This window comes from Salmo salar, chromosome ssa20 (genome assembly GCF_905237065.1).
Source record: "Salmo salar chromosome ssa20, Ssal_v3.1, whole genome shotgun sequence".
Taxonomy (NCBI): Eukaryota; Metazoa; Chordata; class Actinopteri; order Salmoniformes; family Salmonidae; genus Salmo; species Salmo salar.
In genome coordinates this window covers 17386116-17398828 of record NC_059461.1, presented here as the reverse complement: position 1 = coordinate 17398828, position 12713 = coordinate 17386116, and the positions used below count along the sequence as shown (strand labels likewise).

Below are 12713 nucleotides of genomic sequence, written 5' to 3'. Positions count from 1 at the left end.
GGTGCATCGGCGCTTATGTTTCTAACTCCAACAACGCACCATACCTAACAATACAAAACATTAATACACAAATCCCCAAAATAAAAGAAACAACTTAAGAAATATAAGAACAAGCAATGTCAGAGTCCGGATATAAAACATATATGTATATAATGGTGCGTATGGACAGTATATACATATGAAAGGAGTGTACAACAGTAGTTATATAGGATTTACAGATGAAGTGGGTAACAGTATGTAACATTATTAAAGTGACCAGTGTTCAATCACTATGTACATAGGGCAGCAGTCTCTAAGGTGCAGGGTAGAGTACCGTATGGTAGCCGGCTAGTAACAGTGACTAAGTTCAGGGCAGGATACTGGGCAGTGGGGCTAGTGGTGACTATTTAACAGTCTGATGGCCTGGACATAGAAGCTGTTTTTCAGTCTCTTAGTTCCAGCTTTGATGCACATGTACTGTCTCCGCCTACTATATGGTAGCGGGGTAAACAGGTTGTGACTTGGGTGGCTGAGGTCTTAGATGATCTTCTTGAACTTCCTGTGACACATGGGTACTGTAGACATCCTGGAGGGCAGGCAGTGTGCCTAGTGGTTTCTGGAGAAGTGGGTATACTCTAATTTTGACAAAACATTTCCAAACGGCCACCCGGTGAAGGAAAGGCACCCTGTGTGAAAATGTTATGAGAAACAGTGACACACTGAATGACCAAAAATGATCAATCCCATATTGGTCTTTCACAGTCAGGCCAACCCAAGCTGTACTGTGCAGGTAAGCTATTGGTAGGCCTACTATTGAACAGATAAATGAGGCTGTCAACTGACTCAGAAATTCACAGGTTTCTGATTAATTATTTTCCTGTTCTGTTGGTTTTCTTCCTTTCATTGTTTAGCTGGGAAAGGCATTATCCTATTCATATTAGTAACCATGATAGTTGTTGCATCTTTAATCTCACCTCTTTCTAATTTTCGAATGGATATTTTCATCTCTGTCCATGAAACCGCTCGCATGCGTGGTGCACATTTTAGAAAGGTGTTTTCCCGCAAATTACATTTTGGAACATTGGTGCGTAGGCCTACCACCTTGTGCTTGCACATTGCTGTGCCTAAAATGTGAAGAAATATTTTATCAACATTTTAAGCTAAACATTCTAGTCTGTTCCATCAGTTTGTCATCTTTTCTTTTGTTTGTAATGTATTTTTCATTACGTGTCAGACCGCAGTAAGACTAGCTGTCGGTTTTTGCGTCGGCTAATGAGTATCCTAATAAATTAAATCAAACCTTATTAATTGATACAGCATATACCTCCACTACACTACTTTGATATGCATCGTGGGGATTAAGATGTGAGTATATGCAATGCTCACTGAAAAATAAGTGGGTATACCTGCATATACCCTCCACTACACCACTGAGTGTGCCCCTGGTGGTGCGTTGGGCTGACCGCACCACCCTCTGGAGACGATACAGCCCGACAGGGCGCTCTCAGTTGTGCATTGTAGAAGTTCGTGAGGGTCTTCTTCGTCACACTGTCTGTGTGGATGGGCCATTTCAGGTTGTCCGTGCACACCGAGGAACTTGAATCTTTTCACCCTCTCCACTGCGACCCGTCGATGTGGATGGGGCGTACTCTCTGCTGGCTCCTGAAGTCCACGATCAGCTCCTTAGTTTTGTTGACGTTGAGGAAGAGGTTATTGTCCTGGCACCACTCCGCTAGGGTCTTATCCCTGTAGGCTGTCTGGTCATTGTTGGTAATCAGGCCTACCACTTGTTCGTCAAAAAACTTGATGATTGAGTTGAAGACGTGTGGCCACACAGTCATGGGTGAACAGGGAGTACAGGAGGGGGCTGAGCACGCTATTACAGTATCAAATCAAATGTATTTATAAAGCCCTTCTTACATCAACTGATATCTCAAAGTGCTATACAGAAACCCAGCCTAAAACCCCAAACAATGCAGATGTAGAAGCACAGTGGCTAGGAAAAACTCCCTAGAAATGCCAGAACCTAGGAAGAAACCAGGCTATTTACATTTTAGTCATTTAGCAGACACTCTTATCCAAAGCGACTTACAGTAGTGAATGCATACTTTTCTTTCTTCGTACTGGTCCCCCGTGGGAATCGAACCCACTACCCTGGCGTTGCAAACACCATGCTCTACCAACTGAGCCACACAGGACCATGAGGGGTGGCTATGAGGGGTGGCCAGTCCTCCTCTGGCTGCGCCGGGTGGAGATTATAACAGAACATGGCCAAGATGTTCAAATGTTCATAGATGACCAACAGGGTCAAATAACAATAATCACAGTGGTTGTCGAGGGTGCAACAGGTCAGCACCTCAGGAGTAAATGTCAGTTGGCTTTTTGTAACCGATCACATTCAGAGTATCTCTACCGCTCCTGCTGTCTCTAGAGAGTTGAAAACAGCAGGTCTGGGACAGGTAGCACGTCCGGTGAACAGGTCCAGGTTCCATAGCCGCAGGCAGAACAGTTGAAACTGGAGCAGCAGCACGGCCAGGTGGACTGGGGACAGAGCAAGGAGTCATCAGGCCAGGTAGTCCTGAGGCATGGTCCTATGACTCAGGTCCTCTGAGAGAGAGAGAGATAGAGAGAGAGAGAGAGAGAGAGAGAGAGAATACTTAAATTCACACAGGACACCGGATAAGACAGGAGAAATACTCCAGATATAACAGACTGACCCTAGCCCCCTGACACGAACGGATTCACCACCATGGTATCATCTTAATAGTCTAAGTGGCTTCCTTTCCTAATTTCCTTCCATTCATCTGCATGGATGTGGAAAACCGGGATGGGCAGAAGCAAAATTTAGAGAGCATCAAAACCATGATGAGTAAATTTAGACTGACTGACTGATCAACACATACTATTGAGTAGTTATTTAGGATGTAAGGTGATTTGTAGATCAGTCAGTCAGTCTCGACTAACCTTTAAAGTCAGCTGCAATGTCAAAAGAATCGCCTTTAAAGTAGTCAAGCCCTGGGTGTTCAATATTGCAGCCAACAGTGCAGGCAACTGCCGACTGACTGATCTACAAAGAACCTTGCATCATAACTAACTACTTATTATTATTTTCTAGATCAGTCAGTCACAATTTATCCATTATACATTAGTTTTGATCCTTTCGAACACTGCCAAAGAGAGGAAGCCAATGTAGACTACTGGGTCACAGGGAGAATCTCAATTGCATTTCCTTGACTCCTCCTCGCATTTCCTTGATTCGTCCTTGCGTTCTCTCTCCTCACCTCCTTCTCAAAACCCATTAGAAGGAGGTGAGGAGAGAGGATGCAAGGAATCAAGGAAATGCAATTGAGATTCTCCCAAACTCCACAAGTCGTCCTCAAAGGCCGTGTTCGAGAGGATCAAAACCTCAATGTATCATGGGTAAATTGTGAATGACTGACTGATCTACAAATAATAATGAGTTATTTATGATGCAAGGTAATTTGTAGATCAGTTAGTCGGAGGCCATTGTAATCGGACATTGAACAAAGACATTGTAATGTTGTTTTTTTAGTAGTAAAATAAAAACAATTGTCATCTGTCCATGTGAGATTACCCTCATAGAGCTCCTTCACCCTCACTGATTGGTTCAATGTTCAATTAGTATCACCTGGCATCGTTATAAAAATCCTTGACCTGAGCACTTGCATTACTTGGTCATCTTGCATTCATCAGGCATGGCTTTCTATCTGCTTCTGTGTATAGCAATTTTGGAAATCTCAGGTGAGTAATGGGGCATGCTTGTGGTTGACGGCTTTCACTAATCTGTTGAATTTGTGTTTAAGTGTTTTTGACGTTGGACTAAATCTGCCACCAGTAAGAATTTAGCTAGCTTCATAAAGTAGCCAATGTTGCTAATAATACATTTGGCTAACTACGTTATCAACACTGTTTGGAACTGTCAATAGATTTGTTGTCTTTGGTTGAGGTGAGAGGTCAGTACCCAACTTGGGTTTAAAAAAATTAATTAAAATCTGTTTCCCACTTGTAATTATGACTTAGTCATTCAAGTGAAACTTCCCAGTCGTAACTCTGAACTTTTGATAACTCCATAACAGCATGTGAATGCCCAATAGTTGTACCAAAAAACTGACTAGACCGCCCTATACAATCCATATTGTTAGTCACAGAAAAATGATTAACTTTAATTCCTTTGCGTGTCATTGTTCAGATATCTCATATTTAGAGAATTATTTGTTATTCCTTACTTCCAAATAGCTTTGAGTGCCGCTGTGCTGACTCCATTGAAATGCAACCTGGGCACTAAACCTTGCAAGACTGGATCTGAGTGTATTCTCTACAAGCATGTGTGTGACGGAGAAGTCGACTGTAGTGATGGCTCTGATGAGGAGGACTGCACTGTCACATGCACTGAAGGTTTCCATTGCTTTCACATTGCTTTCTAGAGTTAGATCAGTGATTTCCTCGGATGGACTTCAGGATCTTTAAATCAATAAAATCATCAGTTAAGTTACATCTCTGTCCCTCCAACATTTTGAAGTAGTGTTTAATCCATTCATTTAGGCCAGTTCCTGTGTGCCCATGGGAAGCAGTGCATTGACCAGGAGCAGGTGTGTGACGGGGTGGCCCAGTGTCAGGACCGTTCTGATGAGGTGGACTGCCTAAAGCACATGGAGGGCTGTGCCCACCACTGTGACAACACAACCCGCTGCCTCCCTGACACCTTTCTCTGTGATGGAGAGAAGGACTGCCTGGATGGCACTGATGAGGCAGGCTGTGGTAATGCCCCTGTCACTATTGCCTCTAAAGTTTTGATAAAACATGGTCCTTATTACATCTTTCAACTTATGTAAACACATGTCAATTTACTGCATCTTGTCCTTTGACACTAAAGTCAGTTTTAATCTCCCCAGATTCAGACTCTGATGGTCATAATCATGTTGAAGTTTCTGAAAATGAATTGCGGAACTACAAAGGGTTTACCACCATGTCTGCACCAGCACCCCTCAAGTGTCCTTTTGGCACTAAACCATGTCAGGATGAGACTGAGTGTGTTCTTTACAGCCATGTGTGTGATGGAGATGCAGATTGTCAAGATGGCTCAGATGAGGAAACATGTTCATTAGAATGTGAAAAGGGTAAGAATCAGCGTGTAGAAATGTGTATGACATTCTGAAAAGCATATTCCTCCCCCTGTTTTATATTGTTTAAGACAATACTGCTCTAGTGCAATGGTTCCCAACCAGGGCTACTAGGATCCCTGGGTTTTACATGGCCTATCCACAGGGGGTACTTCAAGACTAATGAGACCATAGGCCTACTAGTAAAATGCACATGAGGGGGTACTTCAGGCAGAGAAATTCAGTTGGTGGTACAGTAACCGCAGAAGGTGGGAACCAGAGCATCTTGTGTAATGCATGTTAACTGGAGCAGTGTTTTGAACTAGCTAGCATATTCGCATTCACTCAAATACCAATAGAACATGCACATAGTTGCGTAGACCACTGCATGTTCAGAGTTCCATCTTAGAAATATTCCTCACGGGTCACCATTTCATTGTTATTGATTGCTCTTAAACTGTACTGTATGTTCAGGCCAGTTTCAGTGTGCCCATGGGAAGAAGTGCGTTGACCAGAGGCAGGTGTGTGACGGGGTGGCCCAGTGTCAGGACCGCTCTGATGAGATGCACTGCCTGAAACCCATGGAAGTCTGTGCTCACCACTGTGACAAGTCCCGCTGCCTCCCTGACACCTTTCTCTGTGATGGAGAGAGGGACTGCCTGGACGGCACCGACGAGGCCAACTGTGGTAATGCCCCCCCCCACTGTCACTATAGCTTCTTGAGTTTTGCTTAAACAATGATCCTTTGTCTTTACACAAGTTGAGCTATAATTTATTGCCTCTTGTCCTTTGATACTAAAGTCAGTATTTCACCCTTAGATTCAGACTCCACTGATGCTCAGAAAAATCATCGCTATTTTGTTGCTGAAGATTATGACGGCAACAACGAAGGGAATGCCACCTCAATGTCGGTACCAGCACCCCTGAAGTGTACTTTTGGCACTAAACCATGCCAGAACAATATTGAGTGTGTGCTTTACAGCCATGTGTGTGATGGAGAGGCAGATTGTAAAGATGGCTCCGATGAGGAAGGGTGTTCATTAGAATGTGGAAGTGGTAAGAATCGGTCAACATAAAAAATAAACATGAATAGTAGCTTGACATTTTGAAAAGCATATTCCTCCACCTGCTTTTATTCTGTACATGACAGTACTGCTCTCTAGTGTAATACATGTTTACTGTAACCTTTAACTAGCAGGAATTCACTCAAACCCATTGAACATGTACACAAAGAACAGTTGCATGGTGTGCATATTTAGAGTTCCATCTTAGAAATATTCGTCACAGGTGACCTATTGATTGCTCTTAAACTGTATGTTCAGGCCAGTTTCAGTGTACCCATGGGAAGAAGTGCATTGACCTGAGGCAGGTGTGTGACGGGGTGGCCCAGTGTCAGGACCGCTCTGATGAGATGCACTGCCTGAAACCCATGGAGGGCTGTGCTCACCACTGTGACAACAAGACCCGCTGCCTCCCTGACACCTTCCTCTGTGATGGCGAGAGGGACTGCCTGGACGGCACTGACGAGGCCAACTGTGGTTAGTTTCATTTCCAAGGAACTGCTAAACTTAAGCAGAACTGGGGCCATGTTGAAACTGTCAAATCTTGTCCAAACTGCTTTATTTTAGAGGAAGTTCAATTTAAGAAATTGCTGATTGGTCCCCTTTACCCATAGCTGATGAGAGCTGCAGCAGTGGGGAGTTCCGTTGCACTAGTGGTCAGTGTGCCTCTATAAGCATGCGCTGCGACGGGCATCCTGACTGTTGGGACCACTCTGACGAGGAGAGCTGCACCAAGCCCCCCCAGTGCACCACCAACCGCCGCTGCCCACAAAGCCAGGAGTGTTTGCTGGAGGGGTGGGTCTGTGATGGGGAGCAGGACTGTAAAGATGGCTCTGATGAAAAGGTGGGAATATTTGGCCTGGGTGAAGTATGTTTCGCATGACAATTCATTAAGGAGTTGGCAAGTGGGCAGAAACTGACAGGCAGGATGGCTAATGTAAAAGATTTGTACGATGTAGAATTGAGTTCTTTAATGGGTTACAGCCTTATTTATTACTCTTGATTTAGGATAGCCTCAAGCCACCTGATCTCACAAGCTTGCATGGCTGTTCGCTATACGATAGCGCAGTGGTAATTACAAGGCTAGTAGCTAATGTGCTTTTACCTCATGGTGTAAATCAAAACTTGGGTATAATGCAGTATATTGAATTCTCTTTCAGGATTGCAAGATGGTCCAATTGAAGTGTGGGGAGTTCCAGTGGGCCTGTACATCAAAGAGTCAATGTGTTCCCAAAGCATGGAGATGTGATGGAACAAAGGACTGTGCTGACGAAAGTGATGAGGCAGGATGTGCGTAATTTGAGAAACTTATTTTAGCTATGTATGATTTGTTAATTACTGGATTGGTATGTTGAAACTGGATTTGTAATAGTAAATGAATAAGCCTTTTAATTATTCAGACATCAGTAAAAATGGACTAAGTTGTGTTTTTGTACATTTGTTAATAGGTGGTCAGGTGGAAACATGCCCCTCTCACCAGTTCCAGTGTGCTAGTATGTCGGAGTGCTTGGACACAGCCCTGGTGTGTAACTTGGTCAGAAACTGTGCTGATGGTTCTGATGAGGGTGGCGACTGCGAAACCAAGTGTCCAGACAAAGCCCTCTGTGTCCAAAACTGCTACAGCACGCCACAGGGAACAGTGAGTAATGGGGAAATGCTGTTGAGAGATTTGTTTTACTTATCTGCTTCTCATTGTGTTTGACCACCTCTACCGCTTCTGTTTCTCTCACATAAAGAGGTGTGGGTGTAAGGCTGGTTACCAGCTCGACAAGGATGCAGTGTCCTGTTTTGATATTGATGAGTGTGAAGGTGGTAGACAAGGTGTTTGCAGCCACTCATGCATAAACACTCAGGGCTCCTTCCACTGTCACTGCAACCCTGGTTACCTGCTGGAATCTGATGGCCGCCGCTGCAAGATCATGGGTAAAATATCAAGGCTTAGTGACAATCATGGAAATTCCCTCTGCTTGTTTTATTTTTTTAAATTGGGGATCAATGTGCAAGTCAGTGAACTGACTTTTGGAATGCAGGGTATGTTAGCTGAAGTACTCGTATACATCACACAGGTCTATACCAACCCACATTCTTTTCCCACAGGTGAGCCTTATCTTCTGGCCTCTGTGCAGACAGACCTGTTCCTTGTTGGGCTGAGAAGCAGTAGTCTGGATGTCCTGGTGTCGTCTGCTAAGAAATCCATTGTGTCTGTGGATTATGACTGGCGGGATCAGAGGGTGTTCTGGGTCAGCCTGGATTCAGAGAGCATAAAGTGGTCCTCTCTAGACCAAAAAAAACAAGGCACTCTTTTCAAAGGTTAGTATCATGGTTAAATTAAGCGTAACAATTGCGGCTGTAAATGGCACTGTGAAAACGGGTCAAAGTTATTTGTTCATTTATTGTTAAACATTTTGACCTCTACAGGTGTCAAATTTGACTGCATTGCTGTTGACTGGGTAGGGAGAAACCTGTACTGGATTGATGGCATTGGAGGTGGTCGGATTATTGCTATTGGATTAAACTCAACTATTACAAGCACTCTGGATTTCACTGTCATTCTTGACAAGGACTTTGAACAACCTCTTTCTCTGGCACTCCTGCCACAGAAGGGGCAAGTATATTTTGTAGTTGTGACTGATGAACAGCACCCAAATAAACATTCTAGTGCTTTTATATTTGTTTGGAGAAGGGTAATTTTGACTGAATTAATACATTCTGCTAAACAATCTTGGTGTCCTATTGTAGGCTCATGTTATTTAATGATTTGTTGTGTTTTCAGGATACCTTTTCAGTAATCAACAAACATTGATTTGGATTTAATTGCAGGCTCATGTTCTGGTCGGCAATTAGTAACGAGGCAAAAATTGAGCGGGCAGGAATGGATGGGTCTGAGAGAAGAGTGGTGGTCAGTCACAGCCTCAGCTGGCCAGGCAGTCTGGCTGTGGACCCAATAGGGGAGCGGCTCTACTGGACGGACAAGAAGCTTGGGTGCATTGGCTCAGCCACCCTGGATGGCGGGGACGTCAAGGTACTACAAATGGATGGGTGTTTGCATAGGACTAGATCAGACTTGTAGTGTAACGGTGCTTTAAATGAAATCCTACCTGTTGGATAACCTAAAAGCCATATTTCAATCTCCGCTCTGTTCCTTTCCCTCCTGAAGATTCTGCAGTTGACGGAGACCACCAACCCATTCTCAGTCACAGTTTTCAATGACCTGCTCTACTGGTCAGACACCAAGAGGGGAACTATTCAAGGGGCTGATAAAATCACTGGAAAGAACTGCAAAGTTCTACTCAAACGACCTGCACAACCCTTTGGACTCAAAGCAAGTATCTTTTCCCCTATTTCAATGTGTGAATTGGAAATATATTAATTTCACCTAAATAAGATGGCAATCTCATGGGTTTGCTGTAATTGCACGAAGAACATGTTCGTATTCAAATGTGTGCTTAATGATTTGTATGTATCTGGGGGTGCAGGTCATTCATCCACTGCTGCAAACAAGCACCGATAGTCCCTGTGAGAAACTTCGTTGCTCTCACCTGTGTGTGTTGGCCCCTGGCCCCAAAGGGGTCTGCAAGTGTCCCTCTGGTCTGCTCCTAGCGGATGATGGCCTCAACTGCTCCAACCTGGTCAACTCGGCCTTCCTCTTGGTGTTGTCTCCAACTGTTGTCACACAGGTAGGACTCTGCCCACTCAGGTTTACCCACTTCACTTGATACCGCACTATATTCAATGCTACATGTTAATGAATTAAAGTCCCTGTCCTCTCAAATGAAAAGCTCATAGGAATGCCTGGTAACATCAAACTCTCAGTAATAACCTGTACTTTGAGTCTGGAAGCCCGATTGGCTTTGCGTGCTACTTGTGTGCAGTAATTTAGGAGTAAGCAACAAACTTCTCCACCACCATGTACTTAGATGTATGTGTATATATGTCTCTAGATCTACCTGCAGACCATGCTCAGTGCTGTGGGCCTGAAGACCTGGCCTGAGCACCTCTCCCTACCTCTTGCCAATGTCAATGAGGCAGCCATGTTAGATTACACCCTACGAGACAAGATCCTGTACCTGGCTGACTCTGGCCAGTCTTCTGTAGGCCTCTTCAAGCTGAAGGAGACCAGCTTGGTGCCTCGTGGCCAGTTCCTGCAACTTAAAGGAGACACTGTCACAGCCCTGGCTCTAGACTGGATAACCCTCAATGTATACTGGAGTAGCACCAAACAGCCACGCCTGCAGGTCACCTCTTCCAATGGGGAACACACTGCTGTGTTAATTCCTGATATGGGAAGTCTGGAGTCCATAGCTCTTCACCCACTTAGTGGAAGACTCTGTTTTACCAACCTGGCCAAGCAGGGGGAAGGCGCTCATGTGGAGTGTGCTCACATGGACGGGGGGAAGCGAGCGCTGGTTTGGAAGGATGCTGTGCAGCCCACCTCCCTGACTTTCTCCAATGATGGCGGGGAGATTTACTGGGCTGACATCGGTGAGGAACCACTGTTATACAATACAAACCTTCCTTTTAAGTCAATCTATAGGTGGTGATGGAATACTTTTATTTTATGTTCCAGGTGCTGGGGTGATCGGCTCTGTCAGAGTTGATGGGTCTGGATACAATGAGTTTACAACTGGGGATGGCCTGACTGCATTTGCTCTCAGCAACGGCATGCTCCTCTGGGTGACAGACCGTGGTAATGTAGATTATTCTTTACACAGCTGCCAGTACTGAGTGCCACATATTACTGTAGCCAGATAGCTCTGATACATTAATCAAAGTAGAACTAAGGGTAATGGTTCTTTCACCATGGTTTTGCATTATCATTGCTGTTGAACATATCAAATGTTTCAGACATGACCCAAGTTTGGTATAGAGACAACCAACTGACCAAGACACTTTGGTTTGAGGTCAACACTGAAGTTGTCAGTTTGAAGGCCTACAGCAAGTCCAGCCAGATGGGTAAGAAAGGCCACAACATTTGCACACTACTCTATTTACTGAGACTTCTCACATTTTATTCTTCCTCATACACATCTATTTCTAGGCTTCAACTTCTGCTCAGATGGGAATGGAGACTGCAGTCACTTGTGTCTGGCTGTCCCTGGTGGTAGGACCTGTAGGTGTGCCCATGGCCATCAACCAGTCAATGCCACACACTGCACCCTAGACCAGCACTGCCCAGCTGGTAGTAGACCCTGTCTGGACGGGCACACATGCCTCCCCCTGGAGAAGTTCTGTGATGGGCATCCTGACTGCCTTGACACCTCGGATGAGAATTGTGAGATCTCTATTAGCAATGCCTGAAATTAACAATCTTAGCTGTAACTTGGTATTTCCCACACCTGGTCCTAGAGGATCCTTAGCACTACACACCTGAAGTGGTTAACACAAGTTTTGATTATTTAAGTTGTGTTAAGGCAAACAAATGTGCAGCTCTTGGGTTCCCTGGACCATGATTACTGTCATAACCTAACCTCAATTGAATACAAAACTAGTCTGATTCTCCATCAGGTGTCCATCTCAAAGGGCAGTCTGAAGTCCAGTCCAAAGCTCCAACCCTGCCTCCAAGCCCCAGCATTCCCATGTCTGCAGATCCTGGCACTACCACCTCTCTGGACAACAGTGGGCTGGTGAGAAACCTGGATGTCAAGCAGCAGTGTAGCGAGAAGCGCTGTAATGGGAATGGAGAGTGTGTGGAGACCAATGGGGGCACCTCCTGTGCCTGTGGTCTAGGCTACAGTGGCGACTCCTGCCAAGACCAGCTCACCAAGACCATGCAAGGCCCACTAATCTATGGGGCTGTTGGTCTCTGTGCTGGGATTGTAGTTATCAGTGTCCTCGTTGCCGTGATCAGGAGGAAGGCTGCAAACACAAGGTACGCCATCCAAACTGCTTGTATGGCTCCACCATTTAGTTGAACATATCAATCTACTAGGTTTCTTGTGTTTAGAATGCTTTCTAATGTGAGCTGTTTGTCAATAGATTGAACCTATTCTCTTCCATTCCTAGGCGAGCAGGCCCTGTGGTAAAGCAGACCAGTATGACTGACTTGGAGAAACATGGAGATTCTCCCTCTACACAACCTTCACCTGACGATACTAACTTTTCAGAGGTACAGTAGGCTGTTCTATATTTTATTTAAAATCAAATAAGCTTCAAGTTTGGCATAACACAACTTTTGCTTTTTTTCACAGGAAGTGGTGTCATCTGTGGCGTAAATAATTAAACGGCATTTATGCTTTATCAATAAAGAATGTTGCAGTTTCTATGGGCTTGTTCTTTATACACAATTCTAATAATTTTGGTCCATGGGGATTACCTTTGAGTAGGTCTACACAAGTGAGATGTGGTTTCAGATTATAGACCTTTAGGCAATGAAATGAACTCATTTGGTTCTGACCACATGGTTAAATGACTTTGCCTTTGAACAGTATTCCAATTATAAAAGAGCTTTTATGATTCTGAAAAGTTACATGTAGTGGTAGGAAGTACTCCAATTGTCATACTTGAGTAAAAGTGAAGATGCCTTAATAGAAAGTTAGTCACCCAATAAAATGCT

The 12713-nt window shown here is 44.4% G+C and overlaps 1 protein-coding gene across 2 annotated transcripts; it reads left to right on the top strand.

The window, feature by feature from the left end:
- Positions 1 to 3600: 3600 nt before the first annotated feature.
- Positions 3601 to 12420, top strand: LOC106580049 (very low-density lipoprotein receptor). Of its 2 annotated transcripts, XM_014160614.2 has the most exons (23): positions 3601 to 3741; positions 4237 to 4395; positions 4543 to 4758; positions 4893 to 5117; positions 5574 to 5786; positions 5919 to 6155; positions 6422 to 6637; positions 6775 to 7004; positions 7321 to 7450; positions 7609 to 7799; positions 7897 to 8083; positions 8258 to 8470; positions 8579 to 8765; positions 8981 to 9182; positions 9318 to 9482; positions 9637 to 9837; positions 10102 to 10642; positions 10728 to 10847; positions 11006 to 11113; positions 11199 to 11432; positions 11666 to 12029; positions 12164 to 12266; positions 12349 to 12420. In XM_014160614.2, exons 1-23 carry the CDS (start codon positions 3696 to 3698, stop codon positions 12370 to 12372), a joined length of 4512 nt encoding a protein of 1503 aa, XP_014016089.1. In that variant the 5' UTR covers positions 3601 to 3695; the 3' UTR covers positions 12373 to 12420. The 2 variants fall into 2 exon arrangements, with proteins under 2 accessions (XP_014016089.1, XP_014016090.1); XM_014160615.2 differs by lacking the exons at positions 5919 to 6155; positions 6422 to 6637.
- The last annotated feature ends 293 nt before the right edge of the window (positions 12421 to 12713 follow it).

What these genes read in the sequence shown, in the direction of transcription:
- LOC106580049 (XM_014160614.2), top strand. Translation starts at nt 3,696, where the DNA reads ATGGCTTTCTATCTGCTTCTGTGTATAGCAATTTTGGAAATCTCAG. An exon ending in TTCATTAGAATGTGGAAGTG is followed by an intron (nt 6,156 to 6,421) that starts GTAAGAATCGGT and finishes CTGTATGTTCAG; the next exon opens with GCCAGTTTCAGTGTACCCAT. An exon ending in GATTTACTGGGCTGACATCG is followed by an intron (nt 10,643 to 10,727) that starts GTGAGGAACCAC and finishes TTTATGTTCCAG; the next exon opens with GTGCTGGGGTGATCGGCTCT.